This window comes from Chelonia mydas, chromosome 11 (assembly GCF_015237465.2).
Source record: "Chelonia mydas isolate rCheMyd1 chromosome 11, rCheMyd1.pri.v2, whole genome shotgun sequence".
Lineage (NCBI taxonomy): Eukaryota > Metazoa > Chordata > Testudines > Cheloniidae > Chelonia > Chelonia mydas.
This window is the reverse complement of record NC_051251.2, coordinates 50,727,219-50,748,143: the sequence shown is the minus strand read 5'-3', so window position 1 is coordinate 50,748,143 and position 20,925 is coordinate 50,727,219. Positions and strand designations below refer to the sequence as shown.

The 20,925-nt window shown below is 40.2% G+C and overlaps 1 protein-coding gene across 1 annotated transcript in view; it reads right to left on the bottom strand.

Annotated features, from left to right (window-relative positions):
- The window catches only part of COL3A1 (collagen type III alpha 1 chain), a 67,904-nt gene that overhangs the window by 29,201 nt on the left and 17,778 nt on the right, over positions 1–20,925 (bottom strand). The window contains exons 2-13 of the mRNA XM_007069899.4: positions 16,578–16,786; positions 13,430–13,477; positions 12,629–12,745; positions 10,000–10,071; positions 6,161–6,223; positions 5,487–5,540; positions 4,076–4,129; positions 2,545–2,598; positions 2,316–2,369; positions 1,582–1,635; positions 917–961; positions 600–653 (exon numbers count right to left, since the gene is read on the bottom strand). Of these exons, the coding sequence (XP_007069961.2) occupies positions 600–653; positions 917–961; positions 1,582–1,635; positions 2,316–2,369; positions 2,545–2,598; positions 4,076–4,129; positions 5,487–5,540; positions 6,161–6,223; positions 10,000–10,071; positions 12,629–12,745; positions 13,430–13,477; positions 16,578–16,786 (878 nt within the window). The remainder of the gene's footprint in view (positions 1–599; positions 654–916; positions 962–1,581; positions 1,636–2,315; positions 2,370–2,544; positions 2,599–4,075; positions 4,130–5,486; positions 5,541–6,160; positions 6,224–9,999; positions 10,072–12,628; positions 12,746–13,429; positions 13,478–16,577; positions 16,787–20,925) is intronic.

Here is a 20,925-nt window from a genome sequence, read left to right as displayed (position 1 = left end):
AAATGTGGCACAAGAGAACTAACAATGATTTAAGGCCTGTTACCTCTGCTGTAGATGTATCAGACATCTTCATTGCTCAGTACATTGAGTACTAGCATAAACAGTCCCTGTTCTGTTATATTTTAGATTGAGACTTGTTTGCATTAGCTGGCGTTAATTACGACCTCCCCTTGTAGGCCAAGCTGGGACATCACAGCCTCACTCTTCTCTACAGCAGTCACTTCGTTTAGTCAGTCTTGCAATGCTGACCTCTACTCCATCCTGCCCACCCTGTTGGCTGAGCTTATACCCTCAAAGTATAATATATTAGCATACAATATAAAGAAGGACTCATTAAGGACACATGGCATGTAACAAATCTGTATGCCCTTTACTACAACCGTTGATCTGTGGCTGGTAAATTTTCATGATGATTTTGCAGAAACCATATATTCTGCCATATCCTCCTATACACTATCTGATGTACTACATCTCACTTAGATTGTAAGCTCTGTGAGTCAGGGAGCTTTTATTTTGTGTGTCTAAAAAGCATGCTGTACACCTGTTGGGTTGTGCAACAGAAATAATAGCAATCCTGTAGTTTTGTTCCAATTACTTACAGCAGAACCAGGAGATCCTGGTCTCCCTCTTTCACCAGCTGGACCTCTTGGACCCTAAAGAACATACGATTATTAATTTGGGAAATGGATTTCCAAAGACACCATGTAACAAACAACAAGAAGAAAAACAATTTTGCTTCGAAATGTTTCAGTGGGGCTGTCTGCATGGGTAAGTAGTACCCAGTGTGTGTGAAGGGTGGCAGAATCAAGCTCTTAAGAAATAAAGTCAGAAGAGAGCGGAACATAGTAAGAAATACTAAGCAGAAAAACTATCAGTTACCGTAACTTCCAATTAAATGATAATGAAAAAAAATTACCATTGGCCCAGGTGATCCATTTTCTCCAGGAAGACCATTTTCACCCTGTTATATAAAGAGAATATCATGTTTTGACAGCATTAATCTTTATTACCATATTTCATTAGTGATCTCTTGTAGGGATGACACACAGTAACAAGCAAGGTCCCAATCCTCTGAGATGCTAAACACCTCCTATGAGGTATTCAGTTTCTTCAACTTCTACTGAAGTCAATGGGGATTGAGACGTCTCGACAACCTCAGGCACAAAATATTAAAACAGAAAGGGTTGGGGCCCGATCCATTATTGTGTTACTTCAGTTCTACATGGCTGTAATTCCATTAAAATCAATTGAGTTACTCTGGCATTAAGCTGGAGTAACACAGAGGTGAACTGGGTCTGAAGTGTATCAGTAAAGCATCTTTTTAAAGTAATGAAGTTGAACAGACTATTCAGACGTGGGAATCTCTATCTTTTCTCTGTTACTGTTATAAAATCATATGAGATGTGCTGCAATTGCAGACAACAAACTCCCCTAGAGTAATTGATTATTTATATGGACATGATCAGCCAGGACTTAAAAAGCGTAAGTGGTTTTACAGAAGCAAATACACAAAATACAGTTTTGTTATTGATTCAGAGTAAAATTACATACTTTCTAGAGGCTGCACCAAAATCACTTTACCTTCAGACCAGGAGCACCACTATCACCTTTGGCACCATCTCTTCCATCAAAGCCCTAAGGGAACCAAAAATAATGTACATTTCATTTGTACTCTTGAAAACATGATAATCCTTGATCAATATTGAACTTCAAGTGCATCCTTTTTTTTTTAAGCCTGAAAAGCTAACACATCTTACATTGTAGGAAGATGGCTTATATTGGTTCAAACAGTAATACAACAGAAAATCAAAATAGTTTTAACAAATCCTGTTGTAAAATGTTTCAGGAACATAAAAATGCAAAAGACGATCAGTGCATGCTTAGAAATAGCCTATGAACTCCTTATTAGACAGATGAGTATTTAGTGCCACAAGTAGTCCCATTTATTTCCATAGGACTGCTCATTTGGGTAACTTCTCAACAATGTAAATACAGGGATCAAAATTTGGCTCGTAGTTAAGAATACATCCAGGTAATTTATTTTTGTCAGTATTAATGGCAAATCAAAATAAGCAGAGAAAAGCAGAGATGGGACAAAGGGACACATTTTGAATCCAGATCAGAACTTTCCCAAAGTATAGGGTGTTCATGGCCAGGGTTTTAGATTTTCAAAAGGCCCATTACTGAGAGAAGAGCCAGTTGTGGAGTTCAGATCTGAACTTTCCAAAAGTTCTGCAAAAGGGAGTGCTTGTGCCTGTTGCATAATGATTCAGTTAGAGTAATTCACTCAAAAATAACCTTACAATAATACTTACTCTGTGACCTTTCATTCCATTGAATCCAGGCATACCAGGGGGTCCTTTGTGGCCCTAAACATATAAGCATAGAAGAATATGTAAATTACAAATACGGTGGAGTAATGAAGCACAGAAACTAATATATATTAAGTAGCATAGTCAGTCTGGTGGTATAGTTAACAAAATGCAAAATCAATAACAAGTTGGTTTTTCATTCAGAAGAGCTCTCTTGGGGGCTCTTTCTTACCGCAGGTCCAGGTAATCCACGCTCTCCAGTTCTACCTGGTCTTCCAGGTTCTCCCTATGGACAGAATAAATGGTTTTGCTCTGTTGTTACTTCAGTTTTTGGCAAAGAACTAGTAATACAGGACTAAACACACCTTGGAATAAACTGGTGCAACTCTCATTTACACGAATGGGTGGAGGGGGTCACATCAGTTTATACCAGGGTGAAATCTGTCTCATAGCACAATTTTGTCTTTACATTAGAAGCCCATCGTCACAGCTCATGATCCATTCTTATCATGGAGTAAGTTCCAGAGTTAGCCATGCTATTCTTGGTAGAAATGATGGCATCACAGAAGCCTTGTGATGCCTCTGATATTTACCACACATGGAGAAACAGTCAAAAGGGACAAAGAGTTTTATTGACTGATTGTGTCTCTCTGTATGATAGCCATGCAAAATAGTCTATTTTGTTTTGTGAGCCAAAACTTGGTCTTTCATGACCATAGAACCCATTTCCCAAAGATTCAAAGTTAATGTGGCTCAGAACAAGATTTCAGGCACATATCAAAAGTAGGCTCTATCCTATTTTTATCACTGCCTGATTTATGGCCTGATCCAAACCCCATTAAACTTAATGGGAGTCATCCATTGACTGCACTGGGCTTTCGATCAGGCCCTTAATGAGTTCAGTGCTAGGTGTCAAGTTTGTAAGATCTTTGCATAAAATAGAGGTGACAAATATGAAGGACTGTATATTGGGATCTAGAAAAAAAAAATCAATTCATCTCCGTAGCACACTCAGGGGAAATGATCAACCCATCCAAACAAACATAAAAGCTTGGAACTACAATAGAAGCACAGACACCCTAAGCCAGGGATTGGCAACCTTTGGCCCCCGGCCTACCAGAGTAAGCCCCCTGGCGGGCCGGGCTGGTTTGTCTACCTGCCGAGTCCACAGATTCAGCCGATTGTGGTTTCCACTGCCCGCGGTTTGCTGCTCCAGGCCAGTGGGGACTGTGGAAAGCGGTGCGGGCCGAGGGATGTGCTGGCCACTGCTTCCCACAGCTCCCATTGGCCTGGAGCGGCGAACTGCGGCCAGTGGGAGCCACGATCGGCTGAACCTGAGGACGTGGCAGGTAAACAAACCGCTCGGCGGGCCACGTGCCGAAGGTTGCCGATCCCTGCTCTAAGTTGTTAACACACAAATGGTAAACTAAACTATGGTTTACAACTAAAACTGGCCAATGCAAAGAAATTCAGAGCAACTGCCAAGTCAGCCACTTAGTCCTGACCTCACTAATACATATTATTTGCGATATGTTTTATAAGGGGCTGGAGATTGTCACAACTCCTCTGGAATGGAGACATTTCATACCAAGTTTTAACCGAGAGCAAATTTTTACAGACATATTATGAAATCCACAAATCAAGGGATTACATGTGATAGCCTGAAAGATACTTAAACAGAGTGGTACCAAGGGACACTGCTTTAATAACACCACACAGTAATTTTGATCCTCCTCCATTATATACAGTAATATTGAACTTACATCTTTTCCTGAGGAACCAGCTGGGCCTACTAATCCTGGGGGTCCTGGAGGTCCCTGAAAACAAAATAAAGATGAATTTCCTTCCATCATGCACAAATAACAGTTGTATTAAAATGTCACGAAATATTCGCACAGCTGCAATACAGAGCTTTGGTAAATACAGTGGGCAGTCATTCAGGGTTAAATCCACCCAGTGGGGAGGTCTGGCCTAAGGCACGCTGCATCTCATGACAGTGGTGGGCAAGGGGGCATTTGACTAACTGCACTCCACAGAGTGGGCCTCTATATGGCTCCAAATCAGTAGCTGCAGAAGGGTTTGAAAGCAGGGCAGAATTGGACTAGAAGGCCATAATTTGTGACTATGTAGATCCAGGAATCAGAAACCTGCTGCCCATGAGTTGGAACAGTGGCCAAGGAGGGAATGCATTGCAGGTACACAGGCAACCCATAGATAGCAGGGTTAATTCCATCCCTAAACCCTCACATAGTTTACTGCTTAATGCCTACTCTCAGTGGAACAGGGAGACTTTCAGTTTTGGGGATTAAAAGTATTATTGGGCCAGATCCTTAGGTGTATATTGGCATAGTTCCATTGAAATCAACAGGATTTACCAGCATCACCATTTATGCCATCACTATTTTTATACCTCTGTTCAATTCTGCCTAGGTTTTTGTCCTATCTAGTATTCAGCTGACGTGGGTTTAAATTATTCCATAAATGTTAAATGCATCACAGATATGTTCTTCCTGTTACTATTTGTGGTAGGCTTATGAAAAGCAGTAACCAGCTAAATGTCATAGATTGTTTAATAAAGTTCCAGTCACTTTGGTGAGCCAACAGGAGTGAAATGAGAAATTCGTATCTGAATGTGTGAACCAATGGATAAATCTCAGCCAAATAGGAGAGGAATTTGATCAGCAAAGAAAAGGAGAATTTGCAATGGGTTTAATTGTTATAAGGGTTTCCAAAATTATCTCTATTTTCATGAGCAGTATTTGCAGCAAATACTGCTCATCCCTAATGGTTAGTGCACCATGGAACTGAATTTGGTCCATAGTGAATAAGTACAGAAAAAATTGCTTCTCTGTGGGTCTTCCTTTCATAAGGCCTGATCCAAAGCCCATTGAAGTCAATGGAAGGATTACATTTGACTTCAATGGGGTTTGGATCAGACCCAAAGTGAAGTAATTTTTTCCCACATGTATTCATATGGATTATTACCATTCTATTGAAAAGTCTGGTGTGACTTGTTTCTTTTTTTAAAAGGTTGCATAGACTATATTCCTTCTACGAATTCATTTCTTAAGGGATCAATTCTAACATCCTTACTCAGGCAAGGTGGGCATATGCCTATGGAAAGCCTGCAAGAGCATGACTTTTAAGCGAATAGTAATGTAGAGTGATACTTACAGAAGGGCCAGGTTGTCCAGGCTCACCAGGGGAACCTTGGTATCCATGAGTACCCTAATATGTAGAAGAACACAGCTGAGAAATCACTGTTTTTTTTTCCCCAGGAGGTTGCTACATATTGCAATACTCTCATAATCATAATAAATAATTCACCCAGAACAATTACTGAACAACCAGAGGGAAACAAACTGACAGGATCAAATAATCAATTGAAATAAGCAATATGGATTGAAACTACTCCACTAAATGGAGATTCATATTAAAAAATCCAGAGCCCATAGCATATTGCTGGACATGCACTGGAATTTCCAGATTCACTTTAGATGACTAGGGCTGTTAAATGTATGTATGAATTAAGAGGCTGGAGCATTATCAGTGGACCATAAGTAAAATTGGAATGTAGGCATCTTTAAGGGTCATAGTCTATGTCGATTTACATGCCATATAATTCCACTGATTTCAGTGGGAATGCATGGGGTCTAAGTAAGGGCAGAATCTGGTATTGAATCATTTGTTCCTGAGATATTACAGACCAATAAAAGAACACAACATATTCATAAAATTCTCAGCATCTAGATTTGTTGGTTGAAAACGTACCCAAATTCAAGGAGAGAGAATAGGGGCTGTATATTTCAGGGGGCAAGATGTACATAGCAAGGCTGAATTTTACTTACGGGTGGGCCTGGTTGACCAGCTGGGCCAGGCAGGCCAGGTGGGCCGGGGGCTCCTAAACCACCCTAAAATGTATATATAAAAATAGTCATTACATCAAAATCTATTTATAATCCTTATTAGGATCATAACCATAGACAGGAATGACAATAAAAGACAGTTCAGTATGGGTGCCTATTGCTGTAGAGCAGAAGTCTGCAATGAAATAGAGTGAAGATGGTGGAAAATTTCCTATCAGCAATGAGAGGACTGTAACAAATTTTAACCGTAGTATCTTAGAGAAATCCAGCAGAAAGAGAATGTACTTTTACTGTATGACTATGCAGTGTGTTTTGATTGTGGCTCATAATCTCCAGCATTTACAATCTCTCCAGGAAAGACTTAAGTCAAATTTGTTTGGTGTTTTGCAGTGGCATACTGCAGTCATACAATACAGGCTCTGACTAAACTGACTCAGAAGGGGGTCCTTCTGATTCCACCCTTTTACTCCAGGTTAATATTTCTTTCCTCTAGACATTTAAACCGCCAAAGGATGTTGTTATATTGCCTTTTGTCCAGCTAAAATGAAGGATAAACCACTTGCTCTAAGGCAAATACCAAGGACATTTCATAAATCTGCTGCAAGGAATATTCCTAGGGTAAAAGAGTATCAGCTTCCTTAATGGACCCAAGCACCTCATCTCCTCAACGCAAATGAGTTCTATTAGTCTGGACACAGTTATGTCCAAGATGGCGCCTTAACCCAGGCCCCAGTATGGCGGAGCCAAATGGTGCCAGTAAACCCACAGCTTATTCTACCTGTGCCACTTTTGGATTTCTATAACTAATTTGAGAGTAAAATCAGCATTTGTTAGATGCTAATTTCTTCTCTCTGTATGCTTGGTATTACATGCACATGTACAATCCATTAGGGCAGGATGTGCTTCGGCAACATAACCTTCATGCTGTGAAAAGGTTTCTCCCCTGTACACCTCTTCAGACTTCTAACTGTTTAATTTTATATTTCTGATACTTGGTAGGGATTCATGAATGTTAGCCAATGCACTGATTTTCTTAAGTGGTACAATACTACACCATAAAAATTAAATGACATCCGGGGTAGTCAAAGGACATAGTGGACTACATTCTGGTCTTCATATGAAATAACTCTTGTGAACTCAGTGGAGTTATTTCAGATTTAAATGGGTGCAAATAACAGCAAAATTTGTCCCAGAAAATTTTAAGATTTACAAGTATGTTAATATTGCATGTTAAATACCTATAAGTTAAGTAGCAACAAACAAGGAAGCATGCAGCAATGGAACAACATGAGGAAAAAACTGCAAGCTTTGCTTATGTTTTGCTAGACCTGCATTCAATTATTCAAATAAAAAAAATTTCTTCAGTGAAGCTTTAGGTGATGTGGTATAGTCAATACAGTGGGTGTATCTGAGTTACAACAGAAGTAATATATTCCACAGCATAGGAAATATATTCCATGCTTTACAGCATGGATTCTATATTATATAGCAGAGGAAAAATATTCCACGACGTACAGAATAGATAATACATTCCACAGCAGAGGAAATATGTTCCATGACTTACAGCATAGATAATATATTTCCCAGAACAGGTAATATTCCATGATTTACAACACAGGGAATATATTTCACATCAATTTCATTTTCACTACAGTAGATTAATCCAACCACTATAAATACTATTTCACATATTTGTCCAGATTTGATAAAGAAAATCACAGTAGAAGTTGTGTCTCAATCAGAAAGTATACCTAATGGCTTAGAACTGTGTCAGTCTACTTGCTTGTATCATCATATGTGTGATTATTAGAACTAATTTAACATGAAAGGAAATTAGATTGGTGCCGCGTCCATGCGTGGCTACAAACTGAACAAAACATGTTATTTTTCAAAGTACACACTGAGGAAATAAATCCATAGTTAAGAATGGCATTTGCTTGTTAGCAGTGTCTCCAAACTGTGAATAAATGGGAATTGTTTAGCTGTAAATTATGGCTGGTTCAGAGAAACAGTAAGTGAACAGTTATTATGTAAGAGAAATGAAAGCCAATGAGGAGAAATTGACATGTAAAGTTAAAAGACCAACAGTGTCTTTACATGCAGTGAAAAGACATTGTAATAACAATGGTGGAGAGATGTGTGGATAATGAAATACCACTCATGGTTAACCCCCTATAAGGAAAATATATTTGCGCTAAAGATAAGTCCATTAGCCATTCCAACTATTTGGATTAGGTATTTACCTGAATTAACAGCAAGAATTTAGTAAAACAAAAATCAAATGTTGTTGAGATTTATAATACATCACAGAATAGCACGTTTAGATGTGTCTATTATTCACATCACATCAGTTTATTCTATGATGCAGTGTAAAACAATTTGACAGGACACAGTATGGCAAAAACAGACAGCAAAGGATGTAGGCTATTCAATCATATTAAAAACATGCCCCGTGTCCAGTGAACCATATATAAGAAATCTAAGTATCTTTAATATAAATGCCAAAATACAGTGTAGCAACCATGTTTGTTGAACTGAAATGTATCTCTCTTATCTGTGTGGTTCAGCACATCTCATGTTAGGAAGCCAAGCAGCAAAATGTAGATGATACGATATGACAAGCTGTGAGTAAAATCTGTAAGGAACTGAAAATGAATGAATGAACGAATGAGTGAGGTAGAAACAAATGAGAGAAAACAAAACTGAGAAAATAATGAACTGCAGTTCAGTAAAAAGAAGTCTACCATTCATTCAATATGATGATCTGATGGAACACAGAGAAATAACATGTTTGTTTGGTGCTGCTTTCGTATGGTACAGCATGTGACATACAATCCTTGTTATGTAAACTGGGAAATAATGATTGTAGCCAATGAAGCAGCAACCAATTTCAGATAATAGTTCACAATGTCCATTAGAGATTGCACAGTATTCCATGACTCTGTCAGAAGGCACTTGTATCTATCAATGGAATATCACTCTTGTAAGAACACTCCATGTTAGCTGTGATGAATGACCTTACAAACCTAGTACATACAGAGAAAATTAAGCAGATATGTTTTCTAGATGCACTTTATGGAGGAAATAACTCATGAATATGATTGTTTCATCCAATGTGTGTTTGATCTAATTAAAAAAAAATTGAAAAGTTTGTGCCAGGCCTAATGGGCAGATTCAGCATCCTGAGTGCATAGGCGGAAGTGCTGTGGGTAGCAAAGATCACAGTCGGATGCTCTGGCTGCATCTGGGATGAAAGGAAGAAAATGAAAGGAATATATTGGTTTGCCATAGAGCAATATTTGAACTGTGGAAATACAAACTGGGATAGAGGATTACATTGAGCATGAATGGTCTTGAATGCTGTCAGAAAGAAGAAGGGGAAGGGAGAGATAAAAGCATTCAGGGTGGAGGAAAGAAAAGCAGTTAGTGGAAGCATAATGAGAGGTAGAAAATGGAAGAGGCAGGGAACAAAGGCGAGGAGAATATAGAAAGAAGAGATGAAAATAAGGAAAGAGGTATGTGTGAGAGAGAATCAGCTGGGCTGAAGGGCAGAGAGTGAAGATCCAGAAATGGGATGGAGAGATGAAGAGAAAACTTGGTAAAGGATCAAGTGATGCAGTTTCATATAATCTATCCATTTGGAGTCACCCTAGAATGATACTTCCAGGACAAACTCTTCCTTAAACTTTATTCCATTTGCAGTCAGCAATTCAATAAATAACCTTATTTGTTCAATAGGAAAGGCATAAATATCAAAGATACAATCTACAAAAGGAAAAGGTGCTCTTAAAAAAGGGAAAGAGAAAAGGTTACTATCTTACAATAGCATGTGGATATATGGGTCCACCACCACCAGCCTTGGTATCATAGGAGTCATACTGAGGAGAAAAATTCTGCAACAGAGAGATCAAAACAAGAGAGTCCATTATAAATCAAATCAGGCAACATACAGACTTCATATGGCACACTGTATGGGAAATAACTCATGTATATAAGCTGTTTCGTAATGTTCTAACACTTACAATTCTCCATGTTTCAAAAGTCATCCCAAATGGAAGCCCATATAGCATCTTCCTTTGCGCCCAGCCTGGTGGTCAGAATTACTTTAGCTGCCTATACAGCTGACCCTGTACTGTACTATAGATCTGCCTGATGTGAGGAACCAACTGCCCTTTTCCATCCTCTCTTCTCTTATCCCCAGACAAGTTATCAGGTAACATCTTAACAGAGCATGGGTCACTCCTTTTGAGCTTGTTCCCAAGTTTCCTCTTGAAACCACACCTCTATTGACCTAGTCCAACCGCCACTGAAGTCAATAGGAGACTTTTCCATAGAGGTCAAAGGAAGGTGGATTTTGTTTATAATCCAGACTCAAGAGAAATCATGGCTCACTTCTTAACTATTGCTAATGCCAGCACTAATTGGGTATATCCCCTGATCCCCTTGGGAATAATAGTTAATAATACCATAATGACACCCATAGATATCCCTAAGTGGGCACTCAGAGAGCAAGAGGAATATCACTCTGTCAATCTAGATGCATGTGTCTGGGAGGAGGAACAAGGATACATATGTTCCACAGAGGTCTATCAAGGACCCCATATTTGCCTTAATAGCAATCAAGGCAAGTGTCATTATAATCTGGAACCCCACTGAGGCAGCCAGTCTCAGGTTGTTGTGATCAACATTAATTGTTTGTGCATAAGAAGTTTTTGTAGGAAGTTCCTTGTGAACTTCTTTTACCCTGTTGAAAATTATCCAAATGTGAATCTCTATCTATGTTTTGCACTTGTTGTACAAGGATGCAATGTTATGCTTACATCTGAGAAGTTAAATGTGCAAACCATCACTATCAGCTGTATAGACATGTTGATCCTACAAACATAGGGATCAACATCGATGTACAACAGCAATTAATACAGCATCCAGAATTAGAAGCCTTAGTAAAAGACCTGGAAAAGGAGGGCAAGAGTTTACTAATATCAGTGCATCACTCCACTGCACAGATTAAAAAGAGAGGTAAAAAGTTCAAGTTTTGCCCATTGGCGGGAAACTCTGTTTGCCACTTCCACAGAGTTGTCCCAGGCCTGGCACATTTTGCTGCATCCTTTTGCGGTTATTTTGATTATTCAAGGTCTTACCCTTATCCTTGTTTTCATGGTGATAGGATGGGTAAAGTTAAAGCTTTGAAAGATGGCTAACAAGTCTAGATTTTCCAGAGTACCTGTCGCTTGAGTGATACAGGTGTGAAGACAGTTATTTGTAAATCAGTAACATCTTCAAGGAGGGGAAATGTTAGGTAAAATCTGTTTCTGACCTGTTTTATGTAATGTCCATCTTGGATTTGTAAAAGGACAGCTAAGCCTCCATCTTGGATACCCTTCTCCTCAGAGGATTTAGTGCCCTTTCAGCCTTTTTCAAATTAAGGCAGGAAAAGGTCAGGGCAGCTAGAATGGCAGCCATAATCTGCCTAGCAACAGCAGGTTATTTAGTGAGTGGCACGCCTGTCACTCAGGGCTGTCCATCTGAGTGGCAGCCAGTGTCCCACACAGTTCAGCTAGCTGCCAGGGGCCCCAGAGGGACCAGGACTCATAGGACTTTGGATTCTTGGTCTCTGTTAACATACTTGCACTCAACTGCTACCCACCATTAGTGAGCACATACTTGCACTGGACTACGAGGTCAAGCAGAGACCGCGTGGGCAAGCACTGAAGACCTATCTGAGGGAGAAGATCTTCCCAAGAGGGAGAAGACCTGCCCGGAGGACCTGTCCAGAGGGAGAAGAATACCCAGTTCTTGAGTTCCTGTTTGGTGTACAGTGCCCCTGATTTTAACCACTCTCCCTGTCAGTATCCTGAGTTTTTGTCACTGTGTCCCTGTCTTCAGGATATGGTATTGTAATACCCATTGTGGTTTTCCTCTGTTTTACATCCATAGGTTAAGGGAGTTTAAGGACTCTGAGCTTCACGCCCTGGTAACTGTTAACAACCAAGTGTGTCTTGCTTATGTTGTTTATTGTCTGAAGGGGGCCCTTGTCTAGTTTACTGACTAGTGGCATAATAAATATTTGTGTGTTACATTTTATTTTGCCTCCATCTTAATAAATCACTCGATGATAGATGCAGGAGGGGGTGGGATCTTCTGATCTGTGTAGACCATAGTTAATCTGTTTTGGGCTAACAGTGCCCGCTCATCTATGCTGGCTGATGTTTTGAGGGTAGAAAGAATAATCAAGATTTTTCCACTCCCTACCCATCTGTAGAGCCCATCCATGTCAAACAGAAGTATCAGCACTACTCAGGCTAGCCTTCCTGCTGCACAGAGACCCATGACGCAGGTAGGGTGCACAGTGGATAAGTATATTTCACCCCACATGTAGGGTGGGTGACAGTTTCATCTTAGAGCTTATAAGCAACACCTTCAGAGCTAAATGTAATAATTATGACTTACTCCTCCATTTATAGAGGGACATGACTGACAGACTCCAGGCTGGCCAGGAGAGCCGGGACTGCCTGGTTGTCCAGGGGAGCCAGGTGTTCCAGGTCTGCCAGGAGTTCCAGGAGAACCCTAGAAAGTTTAAAATACACAAGAGTTAATATTTGTATTTGTCTTTCAATATGTTGCTATCCGGTGCACTACGGACCAAATCCTGCCCATGCTGAAGTTAACAGATGTAAGATCTGGTCCCATATGGATGGGTACATGAATAGATGATAGTGTACATTGTAAAAGAGATTTTTTTTTCTATTAAATATAAATACAGTTTACAGTTCAAATAAGTAGAAAGAGAAGAGGAAGTACAAAAATACATACAAGGAAAAACATTTTTGCCTGTTGAGCCTGATTGTAGTGACTGGCTTGTACGTGCTACAAATATTCAAAAATAGATCGACAGCTCAGTATAAAAAGGAACACTGTTAATGAAACACAGAAGAATTCTTTCTACTGTGCAGAAACTTTCTTAAAAAGATTACAAATTTATATGCACCTTGGGCCAAATTTTCCTTTCTCCTCTCTGTTTTACTGGAATAAATCCAGAGTAACTCCACTGAAGCTAATGGCATTATCCTGAATTTACATTATGAGCAGATTTTGGCCAACAGAGTCCAATAATCTTAGGGCCCAATCCTTCATGACGAAGACATCAATGTGAGTTGAGGTTTCTCACCAGCTTGCATGAGACACACAGCACTTTGCAGGATTTGGCCCTTTGTGATTTTAAATTTATTTGAAGAATCTGATATCACTTACCGGGTCTCCCTTGGGGCCTCGGACAACACCATTGGGAGGACTAGTAGGCTAGAAAAACAAAACAATAAAACATACAAAGGAATCAAACCAAGAAGTATAGATAAAGTGCAGCATATTTAGCAGGTAGGAAAAACCATTTAAACAACAATGGAAATATAGCTGTTCTAAACTAAATTGGTCATTTCCACATCAACATTTAAAACTATGTTTCTACTGCCAAATTAAGTTGCATCATCACAGAGCATCAATAGTGTGACATACAGTGGCTATTCTTGACACAGGTGCTGTGGGTGAAAGCCTGACCTATTGACGTCAATGGGAGCTTTGCCATTGACTGCAGTGGGGCCAGGATTTCACCCTATGTGCTTTCACTATGGAGATGCATTGGGAATATATTTCGTGTTTCCTTTCCAATCCATTAAATTCACATATCAATAATTGAGACAAATCTTTTCAGCCTTATTTCCCAGAAAAAAAGTATTTATTTGATTTTCAACACATAATTATCAGTGACCCTTAACATCCTCATATGCTGATTATAGGACTCTTTGTTAGTGCTATTTCTAACTGTAGCAGTGGATACTGATCTGAATCTTAGACTTTACAGAGTGAAGTTTCATTATGCCCAATCCTGACCCACAGTAGCCTTATGACTCATGTATAGTGCAGAAGGGGGGTTGATGAGAGCCTCCTACATCTCCCTTATGGTCTGAAGCCACAGAGCTAATCAAGTAGGGCCCAAACCTAGGAGCTGCAGCACAAAAACCACAAGCTTCCACCAGTGGAGTCAAAGAAGAGCTCATGGTGAGAAATAGAAAGCTATGTAATTGCTGGAGCCAGCCATTCTTTAGTCATTTTAAGACAGTCCAAACTTGGAATCAGAGGAAATCTCCTGATAAAGTTCAATGAAATGTCTGCATAAGACACTTTCTGCCCTCATTCACACCCTTGTGAAAACCCACTTGCTTTCATGGAGTTATAAGGTTGTAAGCCAGGTCATAATATATCCCTATATATTAAAGTAATCTTTGTCTTCTTTCTTTCTCCGCTTGCCTTGGGATGCTAATCTAAAATGAACATCCAAATGTTATGTATGCACAACCCTCCATAATTAATTAATTTTACTAATTTAAGGCCCATTCCTTTAATTGCTACCCAGAAAATACTTTATTGCATTCAGCAGGAGTTTTTCTTGAGCCAGAAATTTAGGATGAGTTCCTATACAATTGTTACTGATTGTAATAAAAACCTTGCAAAACTATTAAATTTATCAACCCAAGCCTATTAAATTGTTGTTGTTTCTGCTTTTAAATAATGTTGTCTTCTAAATATGGGTTAATGATAAGTTAAATAGGTAGGGCCTGACTGACCTCTCATTTACACTAGTAAATCAGTAACAGCAGCACTAAAGAAAATGGAGTTACTGTACAATGATGTAAAATTGGTGTGAGTAGCAAATTAGGCCTACAGTATTTACGTGTTTCAGAGTAGCAGCCATGTTAGTCTGTATATGCAAAAAGAAAAGGAGTACTTGTGGCACCTTAGAGACTAACAAATTTATTTGAGCATAAGCGTTCGTGAGCTACAGCTCACTTCATCAGATGCATTCAGTGGAAAATACAGTGGGGAGATTTATATACAAAGAGAACATGAAACAATGGGTGTTACCATACACACTGTAACCAGAGTGATCACTTCAGGAGAGTTATTACCAGCAGGAGATCGGGGGTGGGGGGAAACATTTTGTAGTGATAATCAAGGAGGGCCATTTCCAGCAGTTGACAAGAACGTCTGAGGAACGGTGGGGGTGGGGGATAAACATGGGGAAATAGTTTTACTTTGTGTAATGAGCCATCCACTCCCAGTCTCTATTCAAGCCTAAGTTAATTGTATCCAGTTTGCAAATTAATTCCAATTCAGCAGTCTCTCGTTGGAGTCTGTTTTTGAAGTTTTTTTGTTGAAGTATTGCCACTTTTAGGTCTGTAATCGAGTGACCAGAGAGATTGAAGTGTTCTCCAACTGGTTTTTGAATGTTATAATTCTTGACATCTGATTTGTGTCCATTTATTCTTTTACATAGAGACTGTCCAGTGTGATCAATGTACATGGCAGAGGGGCATTGCTGGCACATGGTGCTATAAACAGTGCTTAGTTTAGTTAGTTTGAACACTTAGGCTGTGTTTGATTTCATGCATGTAAACTGAGCATTAGGTCAAAAGTAGGTTGTTTGCAGAACTTCTGTGCATCACATTATTGGTGGTTGACTCAAAAGATTCTGAAGTTTTGTTTGATTCGAGTGACAGAGAAATGGGCCTGGATCAAAGCCTCCCACACCACACGCTGTGAAGATTTCGGTCTGGATCTAGGATCTGGATCTGAGCTTTGTATCTGGCAAGTGTTGTTAGAATGTGTTGAACCTGAACTCTGGATCCTAACAACATTGAACTTTGGGAAAGTTACAGCCCAAATTTTGTGGCTCTGCTTTATTACTAATAAGCACCTACCATTTCATTCCTTCTCTGAAGTTGATCAGAACTAGAGGGGATTCGTGGGAGTGGGAGCAGGCAGGGTCGGCCCCTCCTCCCCAGATTTGCTGTTTGGCTTGTACTGAGCATGCTCACACAGACTAAGCATACTTGTAACACTGCTGAAGCTGGCTGCCCTCACTCCGCTGCCCCCCCCTCCCCCCACTATTGGCAGGCATGGGTCGCCTCTGCTCAGAACCTTCTGAGTTTGTAAAATTAAGCAAGAATTCTTGTGAAAAAAAACTTTCTTATGAGGTTACTGGGACTTCTTGCTTTCAGTGGATGGAATATATGGCAACAACAACATTTCCACTGTACTTTATCATCATTTCTGGTTCCAATCCTCTGCTAGGATCAGGAAATACAGAGATCCAAGAAAATGAAAAGTAATGGGGGAAAGGGATTTTTGAACTTTATTAAAGGGTTGGTTAAGTTTTAGTGAAGGTTTCGGTTAGTTCTGATTTCATCCAAAGTGGTTTGCCCATCCTTAACAGTTATCAGATATTAAAGGCTTTAGGCTGAATAAAGAGTACTTAAAGTACATAATTGTATAGATGGACAAATGATTTGGGTAAATGTGGATTAAGGACAATTCATGTCTCAAATAAACGGTTTACACTTACTCTTTCAGGAGGTGACGGTAGCTGTGGACAAACAGGGCAACACTCTCCAAATGGAATCTCTGGGTTAGGACAGTCTAATTCCTGATCATCACAGATGATGTCATCACAGAGAACAGCTCCTGAGTCACACACACAGATTTGGCATGGTTCTGGTTTCCAAACATCCCTGTCAGCATATACTTGCCCAAGATGTGTACATGCCCCTAAAACTGGAAAAGGAATGAAAGAAAATGTAAGATGTGTAGCAACCACCAATGCTCAATAATACTTCAAATGGGATTTTGAAAATGAAAATGAAAACTGGAGGTTTTGTTTTAAACATGTCTTATTAATGACAAGGGGCCAAATTCTCCTCTCCTCCAACCACCCTAAAGCTTCTCTTTGGGAAATGCAAAGTCTGCTCTGGATCTGCAGGTGATAATCCCATTGACATCAGTGGAAGCTCTATGGGCCTAATCCAAAACCAACCGAAGCCATTCAGAGTCTATTGACTTCAGTAGCCTTTGGATCAGGTCCCCTGGGCAGAATGATTGTATAATCTGCAATAGAGCGCCACAGCACCAATAAATAGGAGAATGTGTCCAAAGTGTTAAACTATTCACTTTAGTGCATGTGCGCACACATGCATACACAAAGATCTGCAGTAAAAAGAAAAAATCTCTAGTCTCCACACACATTGAAAATGACATACAGTCCACACACTGGGACGCACTTGACAGGTTGGGTTTAGGAGAGTTTTTAAAATGAATATCCATCTTCACTGTAGCAAATAAGTGAAACTTCCTTTAGTTCCAGGAAAGTTTGTGTATAGAAAAAAACAAGGTACATTTTCGCTTTAAAAATGGAGTTTCTTGCTTTAAAAACTGTTCATGTCATTCACAGTCTTTCCAAATTAAGCCATTTCACAAATACAAAAATAAGTTAATTATCTGTCTGTGCATTCATACAATCCCTGTAATTGTAGTATCTGGAGAGATTATTGATTACAAATTATGCACATAGCTTTAGTCATACTATTCTGTCAACAACATAGAAAACCCAGCTGGAAATCTCTGTCAGGTATTTAATTTTATTTATTTGCTGTAATGGTTGCCCTCAAGTATTGCTACAGCAAAGGCCTGTCTGCTTTTGCCTTAGAACCACTGTTTTCAATAACAACTTTCCGTACTTACTTAGCACTACATTTCTCATAAATCCAAACTAACCCCACTTGACCATTTTAAATTTTCATCAATACAAAAAGTGTGTGTTGTCTACATAACTTTACCAGTATTCATCACCCTCTTATGCTACTTTCTCAATAGATTTGATAAGGACTCCAGATATATTTTTAAACATATATTTCACAGGTGTACCCTTGAAGTATCACTAATGTCACATGGACAACTTAGAATAGCATCAAATGTCGCAGTGGTCCTACTCATTGAGTGAAAGACTGAGCCAGAGTTTATGTCAACTTCTATTCCTACCCCATCTTCCCTCTCTCTTTCCCCCATACCTCTCCATCCTGGCTTGCATCCCAGTGTACTCTCTGTTCTCAATTACTGCCCACCCACCTTGATCTGTTTCTCTTCCCTCCAGTTCCCGCCTGGAGTTTCTCTTTCCCTCCAGTGCATTTTTGCCACTCCCATAACTCCCTTAATCTTCCTTGATGTCTGTCTTCCTCCCTCTTATTCTTATCTCCATAGTTTCTTTCTACCCTACATTCCTTCTGCTTTCTCACTCTCGCCCCCATTCCCATGGCTTCTCCTCTCAGTCTCCTTGCCTTCTATTGACTGACACTCCTGGTCTCTTTCTCATCTGCATTCTCCTATGACTGGTCCCTCCCCATTTCACTCCCTCTTATCCGTCTAGTCTTCCTGCCTCCATCTGTCCACCTCCCTTTCCCCCCAATGTCCTCCACCAACTCTTCTTTCTCTCCCTAACCCCTCCAGATGTCTTACTGCCTTCCCCTCCCTTACTACCATCCTGATCTCTCTCCTTTGTCAGCCATGAAGTTCCTCTCCTCTTGCTTCCCTCTTGTCTGCTTTAATACACAAAGCAGTGCACTGTTTTTTCAGGTACACAGTGTCACTTGCAGGCTGTGCTGCTAACTTCAGAGGATGGGGTTTGTAGGAAGGAACCAAAATCTTCTGGGCTGGTTGAATAAGGAGCTACCACCTGAACCCTGCCTTAGCTGCTCTTTGTGTTTTTCATAGGAGCCTAAGTTTCACTGAAAGTCAATAGGCCTTATGCTCTTAGTGCCCAAGTCACTTCCAAAAATTGGACTTTTAAAAAATTTACTTTGATCCTTTAGCTCAAGTGGTGCAGAAACTCATGCTCTTAGTGCTGAGGAGCTTGGTCTCAAATCCCATTGTTGCAAGCAAATAGCATCAAACAGAATTGCCTCCGTATAGAATATATTTCAGAACTGTCCACAAGTCGTCAGATGTTGCAGAAAGCTACAAAGGCTGGAGTAGATGGTTTTGATTCAACAGTAACGTTACAGATTTCCATCTGAATCCCCTTGGGCTCACAGTAAAGCAGGATTCAAGCACAGTTATATTATTTTTTTAAGTGACGGCATTGATACAATGCAAGTTCTTCCAGCAGTCATGATCCTTACTGGTGACAGATAAAGACAGATGCAAACTGGAAGCATTTATCAAACATAAACATTAAGGCAAAGGTAAGGTCATGATGTTTTTTTGTAGTGGCAATGAGGTTATTGAGGCAAAAACTCTTATTATTGCTATCATTAGGACTTTAAGCACTAATAATAGCATTGATCAAGGACCTGAGTATCTTATGTGCCTGGCAAATATTCCAGGTCAAGTGAGATCCTGATCAGAGCATCAGGAGTGTTCCTGTGCCCTGCAGAAGAGTGCTTCCTTGTGGTTGAGCAGGAGCTCCCAGTCTCTTCACACCAATCAACTGTTCTCATCTGGTGATAGATATTACTTCTTTTCTTGGCTAAGAACAGTCGAGATGCCAGATGAACCAAGCGAACAAGGTGGCTAAGGGAGTGAAGCCCTCCCCCCACTTTGGACCATGATAAGCCCTAGTTGGAAGGATGTTCATGTGGGATGCTTCTCTGCTTAGGATGGAGTGAAAATTTTCAGATTATTATTTGGGCTACCATGAACATGGTACCGGGGCTACTATCTGGACAGGGGCATTCTTGATCTGTTATTTCAGGGTGGAAGTTAAATTATATTGAGTCTTACATTGTTATTTACTGACAGCTACATCATTTCATGAGCTGGTTATTACCTCCACCTCCCCCAGCTCAGTAGCTCCTTTTCTTCCCAGTTTTACTTTTCCTAGTGAAACCTATGCCTGAGCATCAGGGATGTTCAACCTCTGTTACTGTGCATTGCCCCGTCCATTGTCTGTTAGATGTGCTTACTTCATCAGATACCACCAGCTCCCCCCCCCACCCCCTCCGGCCCTCCCCACTTAGGCATTTTGTTGACTGAATTTAAAGCAACCTGAGCCCTACCTCGCAAAATCCCTGAAATAAAACAAAAAAGTAAAGCAATTGCTTGAATTCTCTTGTCTCACAGAAGAAATCCAAGACGGCCCCTTTGCTTTAGTTTTAAACAGCTCCTTTGAGCATTATATGTAGCTAAAGAAGTTTTTTTGTTCCAAGCGTCTAAAATGGCTGCCTGGATTCCCACATCTAACATTGTAGGAGCCAATTCTGTCAGGACATTACAGTCAGCCACAAGGGGGGGAAAACTGGTATTCTCTTAGATAATTGCTGAATGTTTCCATAAGAAATGTTTTGATAAATGAGCTCATTCATAATTGGTTGTTAATGAAAAAAACAAAACATTTGCCAGTGGGCAATGGTGAACTCATTGCTTTCTCAGAAGACGACTGGCTGACAACATTTCATCACTAGGCGAGGGTTAATGTGTATTCTAAAATCAAGAAGAGTAGCATTCTGTAATGAAAGCCATTCTACAGTATTGCTAATGACTCATGCAAAGGGGCTCAGGGTTGCCTCTGCTAAGCGCTCCTGAGGTCAAGCAGGTGGGTCACTGTCTGACGCGTGTGTGTGCGCGCGTGTGCTATCTGGAGGAACAATGCCCAAATGAGGCATAATTTCCCCCTCCCCACCCCAGGCACCAGGGAGAGCAGAGTGAAGAGCAGATCTTGCTATACTCTTTAAAAGGGATAGCCAGATCTGCCCCACAGCATAGCCTGGTGGGCATAGAGAGCAGGGGCATACTCCCTTCCAGAGCTGTTCACCCCATCTTTGTACCTCCTGTCTCTGTAGCTATAGTATCTGCTTCCTATGCCACCTTGCTGTGGGAAGGGAATGGGCCCTTTCTCTTACTCTAGTTCACTGCCCAGGGCAAAA